The following is a 22,722-nucleotide window of genomic DNA, read 5'->3' as shown; positions in this document are numbered from 1 at the left end:
CTGTTTACATGTAATTTTAGGTTGTGGGAGTGGACCGAGTGGTTAAGGTTACGTTCACGTTATGAGGACCTGTGGCTTTGCAGCCTGGCCCAAAAAACCGACGACCGCCCCCCCAATAACACGCCCACGACCCCGTCCGATCTACCATCAACCAAACTACATCGCCACATCCTCCCAGCAGGCCGCTTCTCATGCAATCGCCCATTAACACCTCTATAATTGGTTTGACAATAGCTTTAATGAGTTGACACTACTAGAGGAAACGACAGATTATCCTGCTGTAGCCTATGCTTTCTGGAACTACAGGGGGCATTAACGTGGGGGTAAAATCAAGTAGGAAATGCCCAATTTTCGCAATAAAATGTATTTGTTTATTTAATATGCTACTAGGCCTACACCTCATCTGGTGTATGTGGTACATAATTGACTGTCATGTGACATCTTATTTAGCCCTACAGGCCTTTATGTTCAAATATAATAATAGCCTAGGCCTCTCTGCTCTTTTGTGTCCTATTCAACCGGAGTAGCATCAAGTATATGAATCGGCCTTCAAAAAACCACTTAGCGCACAGTGACATCACAGGTGTTCAGGTCTAGCTACACACAAAAAAGGCAAACAGCGTCATCTAGTGGCCATGAGAAGCTGGGAACGGATACCAGAAAAACTATTTCATGTTGACTGCAGAATGGGGGACTGCATGCTGACCAAACACTTTATATCAGAGCTATTTAACACTTATTTGAACACAAAAAATACCACCTCACACAGGAAACTCACACAGAAAGGGAAAAAATACAAACTTTTCATCCCATTTATTCCGGTTTCATATTTTGTGCATAAAAGCTGAAACAAATCTTATAGAAAAACAACACATCTAAAATGACGTGACAGAAAAAATAAATGCAACAGCGATCAAGGACAACCAAATATAGCATAACCAAAACAACTAATAGCCTGCCTACGCCGCAACGGTTTAGGATAAAAGCAATACCCTCAAATGGTGATTGAAAATAACACAGATTTAGGTTAATCATTCACAAGACTCCATTAAAAAAAAGAAAACCATTGCACTCCTTCTTCCCCTGAGGATCCCAGACAGACTTTCAGACAGTAAACATCTTATAAAGGCACTTATTTAGGATTGCATGTATTCAGTGCATATCAAAATGAAAATGTCTCCTCTTGAAAAGACATGATTCTACAGTAGACCAGATGGCTACACCCTAAATACAGGCCATTTGTACTGTAAATCCTATACATTTTTAATGAATTCCTTTACATACAGTAGGCCAACGTGGGCCTGTAAACTGTAATGGCTGGATGAAGAAAATTGTCAATAAGACCTGGCCAAGATATACACAGCAATATATTTCATAAAACATTTACATCCAGAGACATCTGTTTGGGCATTAAGCTACCTTTGGTTTACTGTGCTTGTGTACCGAGTGGTAACATTGCACTTTAAAGAGGGAAAATTCGACCTAAAAAGAATTCACGTTTTCACTACCGTCTCTGGAGAGTTCCATTGGTGAACGTTTAACAGCGAATCTGCAGAGAACCAAGACACTGGTCTGTGATGTCATGAAATTACACATAATGGAATTTGTTCTAATTCAAAACGTGTGGGAGGCTATGAAGGACGACTTTGTGGACTTGTAAAAATGTTTAATTTGCGCTTTAGCATATAAAATGAGCTTTCATTAACCGTATAGTGCAAACAGATTCAACCCAGGAAATGTGCTCCGGGAGTCACAGTCAAAAATTGTCCAGAAAGTCTGTCACTAAATCACCTGTCAATGAAGCAGCAAGAAAGAATGGTCGCCGTCTTGGCTTTCTTAATCCTAGCTTTGACTGAAAAATCCAGGATCATAGGAATAACGTATATATGAATTCTGTTTAGGGAAGATTTTCTCTTAAAAAAAAAAAAAGACAAAAAAAAAACATATTATATACTAACCAATCATATACATTTTGAATTATACTTCTGCATATACTATAACTATAGATTGCACATACATATTGTGATACTATACAGTATATGACATTTAACATTCTAGTACAAAATATAGTCCTAGGCTTATCAATATATAATTTCATATTATACATTCTGTGTAAAGCATAGCCTGGGCTAAATATATATATATACGAAAGCAAAGTAAAAATCCAGTCAGGAGCGTCTGACCGGTCGATACTGTGACATACATTAACTGGTGGTTTCTACACAGCAAACAGTTTCTTTTCTACAGGTCACTCAAAGTCAGCTTCTATGTAAAGATGAAATGTGATGAAAAGAACAAACAGAGAAATGTCACAACTGGTATTCTACCCGGATTACAAATGGACCTACCTCAAGCCCCGCCCTCTTTTAATCAATCCTCCAATCACAACTGTCGCTTGGGAAGCAATGGTTGCTGTCCCGTGTGGAAGCGGCGCTTGTGATGAGAGGATCGAGGAGAAGAGGGCAGGCTTGGGGATAGGTCAATTCTGTCCGTGTGTCTGGTGGTGGAGTAAAAAAAATTAAATACAAATCCCTGATCGAGTGCCAATACGCTGAATCAGACACAAAAAGGAACAACATAGGATAAGAATAAGGATTCAATAACGATAAAAATGTATTCAAATAAAAAATTTAAACCTTTAATTTGACAATGAATAATAAATCACCAGTCTCCGCGACATCAGTGAGATATCTCCAAGGGACTGGTGATAAGACAGCCGAGGTGATGCAACTACTGTGGGTGGAGTTAGAACCTGTGTAGCCAACATATTTCTCAATGGCGGGGGGGCAGGTGCTCTCAGTTGCTTCTCATCGTTAACGTGTCAGCATTAGGATTCAGAGATGCACAATTGTGGTATAGGACAGGACTCTGGAGAGAGAGATAATAACACACAGGGCAACAAATAACATGGCCTGGTGGAAACATTTGAATGGAAATTAGGCACCGAACTTTCAAAAGTTATGTAAAATAGTTTAATGAACCGTCACCTTTTCCCTGATGGCTCCCAGTGGATCGTGGGACGAACATACTCTGTAGTACCAGTTATTTTTACTAATTACCCTGTTTGTCTCAACATTTTATTTGGACATGATCGAGTACATTTGTTACTTTGAATTTTCTATTGAAAAGGCTGCCATTTCCATAGGCCTTGGGCAATCATTTGTAATGCTTACTTGCAATACTACCAATCAATAATACTTGAAGGGGCATTTGGCAGATTGTTAAACCTGAATACTATTGTTCTGTTATGAGGACATGCGATAATGGCTCATAAAACATACCAACGTGTCCCGTGTCTCGAGAGCTCCCCAGAGGAACCCTGTCGGATGACCTCACCTGGAGGAGAGCAGACCTCTAGTGAACTGCACACTATTTCTTAACCCTTTCACTGCCACACAACAAATGGTTAACCATTTCACAAACACACTACAGAAGATTAGCCCTTTCACTACCACACTAAAGACGGTTAACCGTCTAGTGTGGTAGTGAAAGGTTAACCTTCTGTAGTGTGGTACAGTGTACAGTTACAGTGGGTGACAATATTGTCACAAGGAAAGAAGAAATTACCTACCTGGGTTCCATCCTAGAGGCAAATCTTTCCTGTGACAAAATGGCATCCAATGTAATAAAAAAAAGTCAACCAACAAACTAGATTCTTGTACCGGATCTCCTCACTGGTAAACAAGAATACCCTGAAGACTCTGGCAGGAGCACTCATTCAAGGGTACTACGACTATGCTTGCACCTCATGGTACCAAAGCACCTCAAAGGCGCTAAAAACAAAATTACAAACATCTCAAAACAAACTGGTCAGACTACTGCTTGACCTTACTCCTAGAACCCACCTCACCCCTGCCCACTTTGACAACCTAGGATGGCTTAGAGTAGACGACAGAGTACAGCAACTTGCAATGGGCCTGGTCTACAAGATACACTACACGACCAAGGTACCCATGTACATGTCAAAATACTTGAATACCACGATCACAACACCAGAGGGAGCTCCACAAATCATGTTAAACCCAGATTCGGCTCAAACAAGGGACTAAACACGTTTCGCAATTATGCCACATCAATGTGGAACACCCTACCCAAAGCTGTAAAGGAATGTGAATCACTACCCACTTTCAAAACCACTCTCAAAGAACACCTACGGGAGACTGCAATTAGAAACTGGCCCCTGTAAATGTCCTAACCCAACCCCCTCCAATGTACAGTAAATGACCAAGTATGGTGTTGTCAATATTCCAATGTACAGTCCTGCTTGTACAGTTGTACAGTGTCCCCCACCCACCCACCCCTACTACCCAACCACCTACAAAGTACAGTCCCCCCCACCCCACCAACCTCCTCCAAATGTACAGTTTCTACGTCAAATGTATATACTCTCTTTTCTGGACTCTTTTTGTATCACAAACAGTACTGTATTTGCAAATCTGGTATGTCATAAATGTATAGATGTAGCAGTACTGTCTATCTGTATGTCATGTATGTCATATATGTTATGATGAATTGAAAATGGGGGACCCTGATGTAAACAAGACGAAAGTCTTTCTCTGGTCTGCATCCCCTTAACAATTATATGTATTGAGCTGTACTGTACTGTACCCATTCTGCAATCTGTTAAAGTTTTCAATCAATCAATCAATCAATCAATCAAAGGGTTAAACTATTCCTCCATGGTTGAAAATAAGTTGTCAGCCGTTCACTTGAGGTCTGCTCTCCTCTGGGTGATTCTGTGGAGCTTCTCTGGGGAGGGGCAATGCGACCAAACTCTTCAGAACACGTTGGTAAGTTTTATGACCGATTCTCGCGTCCTCGCAAACTGAACGCCCCTTAAAGCAACACACTGTACCACAGAAAAAGTGGTAAAAAGTGGACCTGCCTGTGACGAGAGTCCTGATCTGAATGAATATCACCACAAATCATCATGTCTCTCTCTCTTTCTTGACAGTGATGTCCCCGCTCCCGGCTCCACCCGCAGGTCCACCCGTCCCCAGTATAGTGGAGACTTCTCCCTGCATGAACGCCCAAGGGGGGCTGTTGGGGGAGCCATCCAGGGGACAGCGCTCCCCGCTGGGACAGTACACTTCCAGGTCGCCCCTCCGGCTCTGTATGTACTCCCTGGTGCACGGGAAGCAGAACCTAGATTGACAGAAAGACGGGACGCTGGTTATTTTGCCGTTATTCACAGACGATTATTATAAACGTATGTGTATCAGTGCAATAACATGCCATAATAATAACTACACCACAGATAAACAAGCATCACTCCTTTTGAGCCAAACAAAAAGAGAGGCTGACAGACAGACGAACCTGTGCCCCGGAACAGACGGACACTGGACAAAGTGTGTGTCCTCCAGCCTCTCGTGACACAGGGTACAGGAGAGAGTAGTCCCAGAGGAAAGAGTGTTGCCAGCCGATGCCGACACCAGCTCAGACGCCCCGGCGTGCGGTAAAGCCGCAGCAGTTGTGGCCCCTTCGGCGGAGATGGTGGACCCCAGGGGCTCGCATCCGGACCGAGAGGCCAAGGGACGCGGCTGCCTTGCCGGGGAGGAGGCGGGCTTCGGGCTCGTCTGACTCACACCCCCGGCCATAGAGGAGGAAGAGGGCAGACCCGCGCTCTTACTGCTGCCGGCAGCCGTGTGGCCTTGGTTCTGTGCTTTGAGCTGTGTCTGGGATGAACTCAGCTCTCGCTCGAGCTCTGGAGTGATGAAAGGGGCTATCCCCATCCCTATGCCAAGCTGTCTCCGGCTCATCTCCGCGAGCACGGGGGCGGGGAAGATGAGAGGGCTGCTCATGGGCGCTGTCCGGGCGGTGAGACCAGCGGACATACCCGCCAGCAGCCCGTGGGGGATCCCGGCGATGCCTTGAGTCACTAGGCTGGGCGGGATGGCGGCGCCTAGCATCGGTCTCCGGCTTGCGCTGGGGCTCTGACGGTTGACTTCTTGCGGCGGTTGACTGTCACGATGCAGGCCGTTGGGTGGCACCCGAGCGGTGGACCCGCCAATTTCGCCTCTGCCTCCTCTATCGAACCGGTCAGAATGCTGCTGCCTGCCTCCGTCCGGTGGCCCGTCTCCTCCTCCTCCTCTCACACCTGAGCCGTGTTTGTTGGGCGAGGGGCCGGGTGACCTGACGTTGCCATCCTGCATGCCGTGGGTTATTTTTAACTGCCGGGCGCTGGCTATGAGGAATTCTATTTGGTTGGCTCCTTCGTAGTTAACACAGCCCCGGCAGACCACCTCGCTGAAGTCCCACACCACGGTCCACGGCATCTTGGGCAGGTCGCAGAGGTAGCACCACTGGCGCCGGGAGGATGAGGGGGAGGACATAGCGATAGCCGGCTAACGTTAACGCTACCAACGAGCTAGCTAGCTATAGCTCACGTCAGCTCGCTAACCTACTTAAGAATAGAAAGGTAGTAGACTCTCTTTATATGCTGTCGAATTTGTACGCTAACGAGTCGTAAATGGTTTCAAAACGACGCTAGACATTCTAAAATACCGAATACGACCAAAAACGTTCGCGTTACCGTTGCTCCTCTCCGGTGAAGTTTTGTTTTGTTTACCCACTTCGGCCTGGTTCTCCCCGACTGCTGACAACTGCTTCCCCTTCAGACGCGGAGACGTTACGCAACCCCGAGTTGCATTGTGGGAGTTGACGTTCTGCATCGATCACACATGTATGCAAACGTATCTAGCCTAGCTTCCATTGGAACTACACGAGGAGAAACTGGGACGGAAGTGATTATGGGTCAAAGTTTATTTGTGTCGACACATGTGCCGTTTGCTGTGGCGTGTGTGTGCGTTTTGAGAAAAATAACGTAGACATCGTTTACGTTAGTTTTTTTTTTACATATATTCCAAAATGCCAAGAGACGTATCCTCGTCCGGCGAAGATGAAGATACGAACGCTTCTTCCACTACCCCAACAACACCGACACCGACTGTCAACGGTGAGTTCAGAAATATGAGATGCACACAATTGCTAGTTTATGGTTCTTTATATAGCTGACTTGCTAGCTAACTTAGCATATCCTACCTTGCGTCAGTCTGTTCGATACATCTAGGCTATTTTCACCAGAGACTATAGGTAGCCTAGTAGACTTTTTTTAGAATTAGACTACTTGTATTCCTTTAACTTAAGTTTAAGCCAAATAGTTAAGCCCGATTGATTGAATTGATTGATTGAAAACTTTAACAGATTGCAGAATGGGTACAGTACAGCTAAATACACAGACCAGACCAGAGAAAGACTTTCGTCTTGTTTACATCAGGGTCCCCCATTTTCAATTCATCATAACATATATGATAACACGCTCATCACAGACAAGCTGGATGTAGCCAATTACTTAAACAGTTTCTTCACAAACATAGCCACAACACTGGTAAACAAACTACCCTCCCACTCAGGGCATTATGGGGTAGAACACATAGTAGCATACTACAAGAACCTAGGCGTCCACAAAGACGCCTTCAAACTGGAAATGGTAACAACAGATGAGGTACTCAAAAAACTGAGCGCCCTCCAACCTAACAAGGTCACTGGCCAATGTGGCCATGACAACATCCCCTCCAAATTCCTCAGAGACTCAGCAGCCGCCATCACCCCAGTCATCACACACACATAATAAACCTCTCCATAAAACAGGACTTCAAAATTGCGAGAGTAACACCCCTGCACAAAAAAGGCAGTAAATTAGACCCAGGCAACTACCGCCCTGTTTCTATCCTTACCTCCATCTCGAAAGTCATGGAAAAAATTGTATACGAACAGGTAGAAAAATACCTAGCGAAAAAAAATCTAATCTACGAATTCCAATCTGGCTTCAGAACATCCCACTCCACTGACACATGCCTTCTCTATTTAAACGACCACATCAAACAAGAGGTGGACGTGGGCAAATACTGCGGCATGGTCATGCTGGACCTACAAAAGGCCTTCGACACTGTCAATCACACCATTCTGATTGACAAGCTAAAAGCAATTGGTTTTGATAGTCTATCAGTGAGCTGGATGCAATCCTACCTGGAGGGGAGAGAGCAGATGGTGGAGGTAAACAGTACCCTATCCCCCCCTCACAGTAAGCTGTGGTGTTCCACAAGGAAGCATACTAGGTTCGCTACTGTTCCTAATTTATGCAAATGACATGTCGTCAGCTTGTGACTGCAACTTGTTCCTTTTTGCGGACGACTCAGCCCTGCTGGTCTCTGACAAGAACAAGTTACAGGTTGAAAAAACCCTCAGCTCAGAACTAGGCAAAATCTGCATATGGCTCGCTGATAACAAACTATCACTACACATGGGCAAAACAGAGTCCATTATCTCTTCGGTTCAAATAACAAACTCAGCAAGACCGATGGCTTCTCAGTTACAGTGGGTGACAAATATATTGTCACAAGGAAAGAAGATATTACCTACCTGGGTTCCATCCTAGATGCAAATCTTTCCTGTGACAGAATGGCATCCAATGTAATAAAAAAAGTCAACCAGCGAACTCGATTCTTGTACCGGATCTCCTCACTGGTAAACAAGAATACCCTGAAGACTCTGGCAGGAGCACTCATTCAAGGGTACTACGACTATGCTTGCACCTCATGGTACCAAAGCACCTCAAAGGCGCTAAAAACAAAATTACAAACATCTCAAAACAAACAACTGGTCAGACTACTGCTTGACCTTACTCCTAGAACCCACCTCACCCCTGCCCACTTTGACAACCTAGGATGGCTTAGAGTAGACGACAGAGTACAGCAACTTGCAATGGGCCTGGTCTACAAGATACACTACACGACCAAGGTACCCATGTACATGTCAAAATACTTCCCAAAGGTCAGTGAATACCACGATCACAACACCAGAGGGAGCTCCACAAATCATGTTAAACCCAGATTCGGCTCAAACAAGGGACTAAACACGTTTCGCAATTATGCCACATCAATGTGGAACGCCCTACCCAAAGCTGTAAAGGAATGTGAATCACTACCCACTTTCAAAAACACTCTCAAAAAATACCTACGGGAGACTGCAATTCGAAACTGGCCCCTGTAAATGTCCTAACACAACCCCCTCCAATGTACAGTAAATGACCAAGTATGGTCTTGTCAATATTCCAATGTACAGTTTTGCTTGTACAGTGTCCCCCACCCACCCCTCCTACCGAACCTCCCCCTCCCCACTCCTAACTCAACCTCCCCCCCGCCCCCCCACCCAACCACCTCCAATGTACAGTCCCCCCCACCTACCCAACCTCCTCCAATGTACAGTTTATACGTCAAATGTATATACTTTTTTTTTCTGGACTCTTTTCGTATCACAAACAGTACTGTATTTGCAAATCTGGTATGTCATAAATGTATAGATGTAGCAGTACTGTCTATCTGTATGTCATGTGTGTCATATGTTACGATGAATTGAAAATGGGGGACCCTGATGTAAACAAGACGAAAGTCTTTCTCTGGTCTGCATCCCCTTAACAATTGTATGTATTGAGCTGTACTGTACTGTACCCATTCTGCAATCTGTTAATAAAGTTTTCATTCATTCATTCATGACATACACGACATACAGATAGACAGTACTGCTACATCTATACATTTATGACATACCAGATTTACAAATACAGTACGTCTGTTTGTGATACCAAAAGACCTACCTATCTACCTAAGGGTAGATATCATGAAAAGCACAATTATACTGGTTACGTCGAATCTGAACCCTGATCATGTTTTTCTCTCTCTTCTTTGCATTTACAGAAAACAAGACTAGTAGGTACAAATGTCCTGCAGATTTTGTGTCCTTCCGCCATAAGCCCTGCAGCGGCACCCTGGCGGACAGTCTAAAGAATGAAAACACTGAACTATGGCTCATCAAAGCCCCTGCTAACTTCAACCCAGAATGGTAGGCGGCCTCTCTCTCTTTCATTCCAAACTCCCTCTCCTCTCTTGGAGCTGCCATTCAGCAACCCAAAATCAGTGATGTCAGATGTGCTACTTTGGTCTCCAGACCAACACTAATCTCTTTGTCTCTCTCCCTCTCCCTCTCTTTGCCCCTCCGTCTCGCCCTCCCTGTAGTTTCAGCGGTGTCAAGACGCCCCTCTCCGGTCTCCAGACGCTGCAGGTTCCCAGTGTTGCAGGCGGAGCGAGCGACGGCCGCCAGAAGATCTACAGCATCTTGGCTTCTGCGCAGAGCTCCTCGGAGCTCCACTTCCTCACCAGCCACAGCCAATCCCCCGGCAAGGTAGCGCGTGGCCCCGCCTTCTCCGGTCTCCTCAACATTTGCGAGACCTACGGAGACATCAGTACCAACCAGGCCCCCCAGTGTATCCCCGCCCCCCCGGCCCCCTCCATACCGTCCGGCTTGAGACAGCGCTTCCAGCCGTTCGGCAGCAAGACCCCGACGCTGACCTGTGTGGCCGAGAGCGAAGCGCAAGGAGCCGCCACGGGCCCCTCCTCGGCCACGCTCCTCCCGAGAGTAGTGAAGCTATTCCCCACGGAAGACGAGGAGAGGAGGAAGAGGAAAAGGAAAAAGAAAGATCAGAGGGAAGGCGAGGAGGAGGAGGAGGAGGAGGTGATGGTGAAACTGGAGCCCGAAGTGGTGACTCCCAACCTGGACCTGGTGTTGTTTGAAAACCCCGCGCAGGAAGCCGACGTTTCGTCCGAGAAGAGGAAGAAGAAGAAAAAGAAGAAGGACAGAGAGAGAGGCGAGAAGGAGGATGAGGTAGAGGAGGACGTTAAGGAGGAAGATGTCACGGTGAAATGTGAACCTATGGACACGTCCTACGGGGACTTGGACGTCTCGGGGAAGAAAAAGAAGAAGAAGAAGAAGAAACACGACGATGACTAGTTTGTTATCGGTTTGTTGTTTGACGTGTATGTTTGGTCATTGACCTCATGGACACCTCTTGTGAGCTTGGATAGTAATGGATTGCAGTGCACACACACAAGAAATGTGAGGACCTGTGTGTGTGTGGGCACACTTCTGTGTTTTCAGCCGACAACAATGGTTGCATATAGGGTTTATTTACATGATGCGGCTGTGTGTTTGCATGTATATATTTATACAGAGGGTCAGCAGCATCATAGGGAGGGACAGATGCTTCACAAATAAATGCTTGGTGCACAGTTGGAATTAGGTTGACCAACAACAATGGATGTCGAGTAGAAAAACAACTCCTGGACTGCTTTTGTAACAGGAGTACAATGTTTCAGAGCAAGTTATTATTTTGTTGAATAAACAAAACAAAGGAAAACAATTTATTGTCATTTAAAACTGTCTCCTTCCTTTTCTCTTTGCCTCATCGTTGCCGTCTCATGTTTTTAACAATTCAAAAAGGGATTTCATCAAGCGGGAGAGTGGCATGTGAATTGTACACAAACTAAAACGACATCTGGATTGTGTTTCGGATTGTCTAGAACTGGCACTTCAAATGTAGCTTTGTCTCTGTTGTTTATTGGGTGTATAAGAGGATGAGGAAAGAATTGGCAGGACGGGGAAAATGTCTCACCCCAGAGACGCCAGTCCCTTTTTAGAGTTGCAGTACTGTATCCTAGCAGGTAGATGGCGCCATACTCCATGCTTTGAGGGCTGCTGCTGTTGCAGGAGGTGGAGCAGCGCCTCTGCCTTCATTATGTACTCGAATCCCTCTTTCCACCTTGTGGCAAATATCTGGAGTTTTTCCCTTACTGTCTAAACGGGGGGTTACATGGCGTCTTCACATCACACCTGGTCTAGACGATGAAAAATATGATCTGTGTCATACAGGTATAAAAATCTGATTTGAGATGGCGGTGTAAACCCACCCTTCACTGGCTGCTCTGCACTGGAGCGTGGTCCTGGTTCCTAATGAGCGTAGACACTACACTCCCTGGCCACACACACCAAGCCGTATCCATCCATATCTTTAAACGATTTAACCCTTTCACTACCACACGTGGTTGTGAAAGGGTTAACCCTTTGTCATGTGGCAGTGAAAGGGTTAAACATGTTTTGCCCTCTCCACCTTGTAGGCAAAGGAACGAGACTACGCATCCCAAGGAAAACCTAGAAGGCTCCCTAGGCTAGCACAGCAGAGCAGCAGGGCCTTCTGATGCTGGATCAAAAGTCTCACCGTGGGTCACTTCTAATGCCAGATTTCTATGTATACTCACCAGTGTGTAGAATGTCTGTGTGCACAGTATTATAGCGCTATTTCTGGAAGTGGGGGAGCGCACATAGTCTTGACTATGATCACTTGGTTTGCCTACACTTGGTTTATCATTTAAAAATACAAAGTGGGGAGAAAAATACACACATAAACATCCTGTATGTGTGCGTGTCACACTGAAAGTATCAGTGAATTTTTTTTTTTATGACAAACTTGAGATTTTATTGGGAAACAAACAATAAAAAGAGATATAAACACCACAACCTCCACGCCCACACAGAAAAGGGAGGGAGCAGACATCCATCCACCCCCACCGGACCCTCCCCCACCCCCACCTCTTGGGTGCCAGACAGCAGGTCTACACCCCACCCCTCCCCTTGGCTTGGTTGTGGCTTTTTTCTCCAGACACAACCCTCCTTCCCCGAATCACAATCAGAATCAGAACCAGGTTTATTACCAAATATGGTTGCACAGTACAAGGTACATCGGTGCATGCAATAAACACAGAGCATATGTAAGAAAGTAGAATTGTAAACTAAGTACTGCAGGCCAAACAAGTATTACAGTCAAAATAATAAATACATAAAAAGGTGAATACAAAATAGAAATATTTACAAGAATAAAAAATTTGCAATATATAATTGTTTCTTCCTGGTTGAAGAGGCCAGCTGTAGACGAGAAGAGGCTGCTGGTGTGAGGTTCTGGTCCCTGTGGACCGCGCAGCCTCCTTCCTGAGAGGAGTGTTATACCAGCAACGTACACACGGCACACCAGTGATGTTTTCAAAACATTCTATATTGTTTTATTCCCAGCTGTGTGGCCGTTTTACACTTAATAACCATGCAGTCCAAAACAGGATTATAACAGAATATATTCTTTCCCCCATGCCCTGGGTCCCCACGCTGTACTGTTTTAATACCATATCCACGAGTGAACTGGTGTCTAAAACAGAGCTCCAGTCAGGCAGAATGCCAAGAGAGCTGTAGAAATGATTCCTCTTCATTCACAGAATCTACACGTACGGTATTTGATTGCTCTAGGCCCCAGACTTTCTAGTAGGAAGAAATGTGTAGGCTATATTCACTTTATTTGTACAATTCTGATTGAAACATATATATATTTTACATATTTTGCCCTATAGATATGTAAAAACTAGTATAGGCTATGTGTATTATATCAGTGTTTGTGTGTGTGTGCATGTAGACTATGTGTATTATATCAGTGTTTGTGTGTGCATGTAGGCTATGTATTATATCAGTGTTTGTGTGTGTGTGTGTGTGTGTGTGTGTGCATGTAGACTATGTGTATTATATCAGTGTTTGTGTGTGTACATGTAGACTATGTGTATTATATCAGTGTTTGTGTGTGTTTGTGCATGTAGGCTATGTGTATTATATCTGTGTGTGTGTGTGTGTGTCTGTGTGTGTGTGTGCGCGTGTGTGTGTGTGTGACGGGTGTAACAGTACACAAAAACCACGGTTCGGTACGTACCTCAGTTTTGAAGTCAAGGTTCGGTACGGGTTTTCGGTACAGTGGGGTAAAGTTTGGCTTTCCATGTTCCACTCAGGGGTGATGTAGTGTGCAGTATCTAATTGTAATAGCGCTTGTACCCATTCTGCAATCTGTTAATAAAGTTTTCAAAGTTTTCAATCAATCAATCAATCTTCTTCTTCTTTCGTGTATCATCAGATGGCCTGCAGCCACGCCCCCGTCTCTGGTCCTACGTCGAAAAGACCAGCTTCTGAGGGCGGGCTGTAGAGGGGGCAGCCGGTGATTATATGCTCGGTAGTCTGTTCAGGCTCGCCACACTCGCATGCCGCACTGTCCGCGAGGCCCCACTTCTTCATGGAAGACTTGAAGCGCCCGACTCCAGTGCGTAGACGGTTCAGCGAGGTCCATAGATGGCGTGGCAAATCGTCTCCTTTTACACCACCTCCTGGGTCCTGGATGTATCGCTGGATACGGGAGGGCCCAGCCGACTCCCATGATCGTCTCCAGGATGCTGCCAGCCAGGCGTCTCTGGACAAGTCCTCAGATATAGACTGTAGCATTTCTTGTGCTGCCTTGTTGTAGGGATGGCGAGAGTTTAGCCTGCCTGGTGGTGCCGGTGTTGTTGTGGCTTTGTGCAGGATGTGCCAGTCGTACTTCTGGGCTTTTCTTGCCAGGGTGAGGGTAGCCGCATCACGTCGGAGACTGGCTGGGGCGATTCCAGCTAGGACTGGCAGGTAGGACACCGGGGTGGGTTTCAATCAATCAATCATTCATTCATTCAATCAATCAATCAATCAATCAATCAATTCAATCAATCAAGGGCTGTCGATGAATATTCTATATTGAAATTAATAATCGACTTGTAAATGTTTTTTTTAATTAATAATAATTATATTAGATATTTAGATTGTGAAAAAAACAGCCCCCGGTTAGTGGTTAACATACCGTTGTATCCGTTCGGTACACTATACAGTACACAGCCGTTCGGTACGGTACGGTACACACTGAAACGGTTCGGTACGGATACGTGTACCTTTACACCCTGTGTGTGTGTGTGTGTGTGTGTGTGTGTGTGTGTGTGTGTGTGTGTGTGCATGTAGGCTATGTGTATTATATCAGTGTTTGTGTGTGTGTGTGTGTATGTGTGTGTGTGTGTGTGTGTGTGTGTGTGTGTGTGTGTGTGTGTGTGTGTGTGTGTGTGTGTGTGTGTGTGTGTGTGTGCATGTAGGCTATGTGTATTATATCAGTGTTTGTGTGTGTGTGTGTGTATGTGTGTGTGTGTGTGTGTGTGTGTGTGCGTGTGTGTGTGCAAGCAGGCTATGTGTATTATATCAGTGTTTGTGTGTGTGCATGTAGGCTATGTGTATTATATCAGTGTGTGCGCATGTAGGCTATGTGTATTATATCAGTGTTTGTGTGTGTGTTTGTGTGTGTGTGTGTGTGTGTGCGTGTGTGTGTGTGTGTGTGTGTGTGTGTGTGTGATGTGTGTGTGTGCGTGCGTGTGCGTGTGTGTGTGTGTGTGTGTGTGTGTGTGTGTGTGTGTGTGTGTGTGTGTGTGTGTGCATGTAGGCCATGTGTGTCTATCTGAAGAGAAGCTGAATAAAATGTGGAGGTATGCCACATCCAGTGCATAGCATAGCACAGCAGATATCTTAGATAGCCTATATATTATGGCGATTTTCCAGTTCAATATTAGCATTTTCTTGGTCTATTTACAAACATTTGCATGTGTTTATGGCCAGAAAGCAGCTGGACACAGCTGGACGGGCTCGTTCAGCAACAGCGTCCAACAGGCAGTTTTGGCTCCAGACTCTAAATCAAAATGAACTATTTCTCCCCTGGGCCCTGCCTGCGCTGCAGCACTTCCTGATTCACGCCATCAAACTGTAAAACTAAGCATTGCAGACGAGATCCAGCTATTGTATATCTTATTCCCCACCTAAACAAACATATTTGAGCAAACAGCTTAGATGGAAAAAGAGAACGAAAATAGTTTACGAGCGAGGCACCGTTTTGACGAACAGAGATGTTTTCGAATACATTTTTTTTAAGTCAGGAGTCAGACCAGAGCGTATCGTGTTTTTTTTATATGCAAGAGTGAACAATATGAACTATTGTGCTACATAGTGACATAGATATTAATAGAAGAAAAGACTAAAAGGCATTCTAGCAAGAACGGCTGAACTACAAACGAGGCATTTCAAGCAGTTCAGAAAGAGTTATTCCTGTTGTGTTCCAGGGAGAATAACTCCCTGTGATGTTCTACAGTACAGCCGTTCAGAAAGAGTTATTCCTGGTCCAGGGAGAATAACTCCCTGTGAAGTACTACAGTACATGTACCTCCAGCTATATACCGTAAGACCCTAAAGGTAAGGGGGAAATATAAAAAGCATAATATGGCATCTCAAAAAGGATAGTTCCGATGTTGTTGAGTCCTTTCTCAGCACAATCCATGTGCTATAGCTCAGAATAGTTAGCCACAAACCAATGCAAAGTCAATGGGGTCGCGCTTCTGTCTCACTGAGGCTCACTGAAATGTACTCCACAGCGCGCACAAAGTACATTTCAGACCTCCTTGACTTTGCATTGCTTTGTTTCTGTACAGAAAGATTGGATTAACAAAGCCAACTTTCGCTTGTTCTGTAGAAAAAGAACCAACTTCTTGGTCATTCTGGACTATGGGGATGTAATTTACAGACACGCTGCTGTCATCATCACACTCAAGTTTCAAGTTTCTTTAATAGTTGTCATACAGAAGTACAGAATACTTTTATACAAAATGCTTCTTACTGTTACGCTCCAGAGACTGTGCAAGACAAGATAAGTATGAAATAAAATAACATAGTATAGCATGTAAATTAGAAGTAAAAAAAATGAGGTCACAGTGTTCAGTATAGACATATGTACAATGTTCGATGCAGAGTAGACGTAACTGAGTTACCATATAATATACAATACTGTGTAGTGTACTAATATACAATACTATATAGTGCAAGGCAGAAATAGGATGAGGTGCAATTTAGGTACAATTTACAGTAGGTGTACGAGTTGTAGTGCAAATCCTTTATCAATAAATATAAAGTGTGTTTGTGTGATCTAAAGTGTGGAGAGTGGGTGCTGCATTGTGTTGTTTGTTTAAGTGAGTGTGTGTGTGTGGGTGTGTGTGCTGTGTGCATTTGATGGTTGTTGCATAGTGTTTATTGTTCGTTTAGCAGCCTGATGGCCTGGGGATAGAAGCTTCTTCTGAGTCTTTCTGTGCTCGCCTTAAGACTCCGGTATCGCTTGCCTGACCGCAGCAGTTCAAAGAGGCAGTTGTTCGGGTGGCTCGAGTCCTTAATAATTCTCTTAGCCTTCCCCTTGCACCGCTTGTTGTAAATGTTCTGGAGGGTGGGAAGCCCCCCTCCAATTGTGCGTTCGGCTGAACGTGTCACTCTTTGTAGTCTGCTACGGTCTTGTGCAGTGCTATTCCCAAACCAGGAGGTGATGTTGCCAGTCAGGATGCTCTCTATTGTACATGAGTAGAAGTTCCTAAGGATCTTCTGACTGACTTGGAACTTCCTTAGGCGCCTGAGGAAGTAGAGGCGTTGTCGTGCCTTCTTCACAACACTGTCAATGTGTGTGGGACTCAGCCCCTTAGACCCTTGTTTAGCACTCTGCCCTGAGGTCTATTACTGGTGACCTTAGTTACGACACTCACTGTATTTTCTATGATAAGGTTGGTTGATCTTCACTAACTGACAGACGTGATAATCATTGGTATCTGTACATTTATAAAGCTCTGCTCTGTAAACTACCATCCTATATCTCATTAATGTTGCACTGGAAAACTGGTCACAACACGCTCCAGTGATGGTCTGGTCTGGTAAATGGTGCATTTATATGTAACGGATGGCACCTAATGTCCCGCGAGGCGCAGTCACGATGGACTTCAGATGTTGTGAAGTGACTGTGGCGAGTAGCGGTACTATGGGTTAAACTCACTCTCTCCCTTAAAAGACACATAGACACGTTGCAAAGCAGTGAGTTCACTTCTTGGTATCGGTCTGTGCTGTTGCCCGCGGTGTGGGAGACCACAGGTTCGAAACTCCCTCGGGGCATCGAAGTTTAAGGTGACGATGTCACAACCGTTACATATATAGTGCTTTTATCCAAAGCGGTTTACCATTGTTTTGGTCCTCAGTCACCCATTCACCTTCACTGACCTTCACTCACCCATTCACTCACACATTCACACACTGATGGCGGAGGCACCACTGATGGCACCATGCAAGGTGCCAACCTGCTCATCGGGAGCAATTAGGGGTTAAGTATCTTGCTCAAGGACACTTCGACACACTGCCCGGGAGGAGTGGGAATCAAACCTGGAACCTTCCAATCACCAGACGACTGCTCTACCTCTCGAGCCACTGTCGCCCCAGCAGGGAAAGACTGCTTTCTGTGTTGGTGCAGTGGCATCATGGAATCGCTTGACCTAATGAGGGAGATGATGGAAGAGATAGTTCCCTCATCTCTCTTGGACATTTTAGATATTTGATCAATGGCCGCCCACTGTCAACCTGTAGTTGTTTTGCTTGATTTTGTTCTATTACACAATGCTGCTACTTCTCTATTCATATTTCCCTTCGGTTGTGCAACTTTAGTTTTTTTAAATAATTACTTTGATTAGAATATATATTTTTACATTTGTGTTTGGATTTGTTGATGCCATCATGTAAACTCTGCATCATTGAAAATGAGGGTCCCACTCATTTGACTCCTGAGTTAAAATAAAGTACAAATTATAATAAAATGTTAAAAACTATCCGGAGCTAGTATGAGGAACAGCATGGATTGTGCTGGGAGAGGACTCTACCAATCCACATAACTAGTAAGCAAGAAATAGGACTATAGGGCTCCAAACTGTTCCAATACGTCAGTAGAAGCCTCTTGTGGATTCTGTTTCATAATAATTTGGACTTTATGGACATTGTTGTTTACAGCTACTAGTAGTTGGCACTGAACTATAAGGGACAACATTGCTTACGTGGCCATACAGCTAGTAGCAGGTAAAGCCACTTAAACTGAGTTCACCCACCTTTTTAAACTGATATAAATCTTTATGATTGAATTCAGAGTTTATAGATTATAGTAAGTACTGTCAGATTGATGCACGTTACAAAAACACTGGTATTTTGAGGAAATAATACAAAATAATGCTGATCTGAAAAAAAGAAAAGAAATATATATATTGGTGATATATGCGGCAATCACTGCACCCAGCTGGCGGTTGTTCATCAAGACAATATTTCAGACTATCTGCTTAGAAAATGACAACATCTCATTTTACATTTCTACACGTAATACATACAAAAGTCACAACATGTGATAAATATGTTTTGCCGTTGTTGGAAACTGTATTTCTTTACTTTTGACGCTAGGCTGATGGATATGCACTTCCAGTCATTGTGTAAGCTAGCCATGTAGCATCCCACATGCCGAGGGTCTCTCAGTACTGCACACACAGAGATGAGAAGGGTAACATGCCGAGGGTCTCTCAGTACTGCACACACAGAGATGAGAAGGGTAGCTACTGGATCTCCTTGTCTGACTTTGGGGAAGATGGCAAATTAGCAAATTTCCCCAAATGTTGTTGTGTTCTTTTAACACTAATTTAACAATACTGCATATAGGACTGTACCTCTTGCAATTGTAAGAAACAGTGCCCCTTCTTTTTTTATCCACTTTTTCTCCTTATTTTCCTATTTTTCTCCCATCCCAATTTCACCTCGCCAATTCTCCCTTCAATTCTACCCTCCCCTGTCTCGAACGTTGCTAGACTATGCCTCCCACTGGTCGGCTGCAGTGAGGACCAAGCCCTTGCATCACGTGTCCTCTCCGGTACACGAGGAGGCAGCTGTCGCATCTTTTCACCTGTACAGCGCGATCTCTCAGTGGCGAGGAGTAACGCGTGGGAGGCTCACACGGCCCCCGTTACTTCCTGATTCTGCTGTACAGGCGCACCAACCGACCTGTAGGAGTCGCTGTCCACAACGTCCAATCCCCACCCACCAGCTTCCCACCCTTAACACTGCCAATTGTGTTAGTATGAACGACCAGCCAAGCTGGTAGCAACGCCGAGAGCTGGGCTCGAACCCAGCGTCTCCTGCGTTAGTGGCTAGCGCCTTGCCCACTGCGCCACTTAGCCGCCCAAACAGTGCCCCTTCTGACTTCAAAGGTCAAATAGATTTAAATGTTCTCCTTTTGGGGTAGCTCTGCAAATGAAAGCATTCAGCGAAGAGCGACAGTAGCACTTTGCCCTTCCCCCGACCCCTTGCGCTGATCATTGTATGAGTGAAAATATTTTTTAAATGCCTAAAATAACCAAATGCTGTTCACCAAGCCTACACCTTGCCTGTGATCTCTTAACAGTATCCCACTGAGGTTTCAGGGATATTTGAGTGAAAATAACTATTTAGCTGCTGTAAATGTTTCGTAAACTACCTGTGAAGTTATGGAACGGAGACCCAATTAATGTTGTTACACCTGTATTTACCCTGGCCCTGCTATGACACGTCAAAATGGCCACTGTGAAAACATTTCTATTCAGATTCAGAAGATTAAATAATATTTTAGTCTGTGCACACCAGTAGTTTTATAAATGTGGTCACGCCTGGTGTCCACCAGAGAAAACCAAACATCCACCTGCTGTGTTCAATCTGACACTATCCCCACCTCACTGTTCTACTAGATACTAGATTTAGTGGGGCCCTAACACCCTCATAAAGATTAGAATAATCATCTAAAATGGAGGCCACCATCGTGCCAGTTACCCTGCGTACACCCCCGCTACACATCAACATAGCAACCAAAAGGTCACAGGGTCAAAACCTCAGCCCACGCGGGGAGGCAGCCCTGGCTCCCGTTAGCCACCGCGAGCGGCACCTCAGACAGTAACCTCATATCTGAGAATCTGACCACATCCACACAGCCTGCAGCCTTATCTGTGAAGTGATGTATTACGCTCCTGCTCATAGGCAGTGGAGGGATGAGTTCTACTGCCCTGCGTAACGGTCTGTATTAGCTGTAGGCTGAGCTGAGGAGTCCCTCTGCCGGGCGGGTGTTTGTATGTGTGTCTGCGTGCTTGCGTGTGCGCGTGCACGTGCGTGCGCATGCGCATGCCGAGCGGTGAGCCGGGCGCGGGGCTGTGCTGTGTGCTGTCTGCGGAGGGGGATGAATAATTGAATGCAGTCTGAAGTTTGGTTCCAACGTGTCCAGACTACAGAGCACCGCACAGCCGATGCAAGTGATAAGATTTGGGGGAGAGGGGATAGGGGGGAGGAAGGGGGGGGTGGGGTGGTGGGGGTAATGAATTGGAGAACGAATTCCCGCCCGCCCGCCACCCCCCCCCCCCCTCCTCTCTCCTCTCTGCAGTGATCTCTCTCCCTCTCTTCTTTTTCAACCAGCGCGCCTCGCTCCAGCCAGCCTGCGGCAATGCGAGCATTTCCATGGCAACGCCGACCTGCCAAGGACCACAGCAATGAAGTGAGAGGGAGAGGGGGGAGTTAGAGAGAGAGAGAGAGAGAGAGAGAGAGAGAGAGAGAGAGAGAGAGAGAGAGAGAGAGAGAGAGAGAGAGAGAGAGGTTGGGGGTGACGGTGAGAGAGAGAGACAGAGGGACAGGAGGGGGTTAAAGAGAGAGATAGGGAAGGGGTTAGATAGAAAGGGAGAGGAGGGGATTAGAGAGAGAGAGGAGGGGGCTAGAGAGAGTGAGGGAGAGGAGGGGGTTAGAGAGAGAGGAGGGGGTTAGAGCGAGAAAGAGAGGAGGGGGTTAGAGAGAGGGAGGAGTGGGTTAGAGCGAGGGAGAGGAGGGGGTTAGAGAGAGAGAGAGAGAGAGAGAGAGAGAGGAGGGGTTAGAGAGAGAGAGAGAGAGAGAGAGGAGGGGGTTAGAGAGAGAGAGAGAGAGAGAGAGAGAGAGAGGAGGGGGTTAGAGAGAGAGAGAGAGAGAGAGAGAGAGAGAGAGAGAGAGGAGGGGGTTAGAGAGAGAGAGGTGCAGCTCATCAATGTCTTAGTGGCGCTCCCCACACCCCACTTCAGGCATGTTACAAGAACAAACGTATCACAGAGAATAGTGCCCAAATCTGCTGCAGAGAGAGAAACAACTAGAGAGAGAGAGAGAGAAAGAGCAAGAGAGAGAGAGAGAGAGAGCAAGAGAGAGAGTAGAGGCATGGGAGAGAGAGTAAGAGCATGAGAGAGAGAGTATAAGAGCAAGAGAGAGAGAGAGCGAGTAAGAGCAAGAGAGAAAAAGAGAGTAAGAGCAAGAGAGAGAGAGTAAGAGAGAGAGAGTAAGAGCAAGAGAGAGTAAGAGCAAGAGAGAGAGAGTAACAGTAAGAGAGAGAGAGCGAGTAAGAGCGAGAGAGAGAGTAAGAGCAAGAGAGAGAGAGAGTAAGAGCAAAAGAGAGAGTAAGAGCAAAAGAGAGAGTAAGAGCAAGAGATAGAGTAAGAATAAGAGCAAGAGAGAGTAAGAGCAAGAGAGAGAGAGAGTAAAAGCATGAGAGAGAGAGTAAGAGCAAGAGAGAGAGAGAGAGAGAGAGAGTAAAAGCATGAGAGAGAGAGTAAGAGCAAGAGAGAGAGAGTAAAAGCATGAGAGAGACTTCTTTATGTATCTTTCTGTCGTCTTCATAGTTCTCTATATGAATTGAAAATGGGGGACCCTGATGGAAACAAGACAAACGTCTTTCTCAGGTCTGCATCCCCTTAACAATTGTATGTATTGAGCCGTACTGTATTGTACCCATTCTGCAATCTGTTAAATAAAGTTTTCATTCATTCATTCATTCATTCATTCATTCATTCATTCATTCATTCATTCATTCACTCTATTTATTTCTACTCACCCCCTTGTTATTTTCTCTTCCATTACTTCCATTTCCTCTCAAGACCACTTCTTTTTCAGTCCCTTCATCTGACTTCTTCTCTTTCCAAACCTCCTCTTATAATCACCCCCCCCCCCACACACACACACACACACACACACACACACACACACACACACACACACACACACACACACACACACACACACACACACACACACACACACACACACACA

The 22,722-nt window shown here is 45.4% G+C and overlaps 2 protein-coding genes across 2 annotated transcripts; one reads left to right on the top strand and one right to left on the bottom strand.

Annotated features, from left to right (window-relative positions):
• Positions 1–4,390: 4,390 nt before the first annotated feature.
• LOC311228596 (interferon regulatory factor 2-binding protein 1-like) lies at positions 4,391–6,592 on the bottom strand. Its single transcript, XM_084314512.1, has 2 exons — positions 5,317–6,592; positions 4,391–5,145 (listed from the first exon to the last, which is right to left on the bottom strand). Exons 1-2 carry the CDS (start codon positions 6,330–6,332, stop codon positions 4,929–4,931), a joined length of 1,233 nt encoding a protein of 410 aa, XP_084170638.1. The 5' UTR covers positions 6,333–6,592; the 3' UTR covers positions 4,391–4,928.
• Positions 6,593–6,791: 199 nt separating this feature from the next.
• On the top strand, positions 6,792–11,210 carry polr1g (RNA polymerase I subunit G). The gene is made up of 3 exons (XM_084324187.1): positions 6,792–6,955; positions 9,756–9,900; positions 10,074–11,210. The coding sequence occupies exons 1-3, from the start codon at positions 6,868–6,870 to the stop codon at positions 10,843–10,845; spliced, it is 1,005 nt and encodes a 334-aa protein (XP_084180313.1). The 5' UTR covers positions 6,792–6,867; the 3' UTR covers positions 10,846–11,210.
• The last annotated feature ends 11,512 nt before the right edge of the window (positions 11,211–22,722 follow it).

The sequence above is a fragment of the Notolepis coatsorum genome (assembly GCF_963971535.1).
Source record: "Notolepis coatsorum genome assembly, chromosome: 1".
Classification (NCBI taxonomy): Eukaryota; Metazoa; Chordata; class Actinopteri; order Aulopiformes; family Paralepididae; genus Notolepis; species Notolepis coatsorum.
Note: the sequence above shows the minus strand (reverse complement) of the source record. Positions and strands in the feature narration are given on the sequence as shown.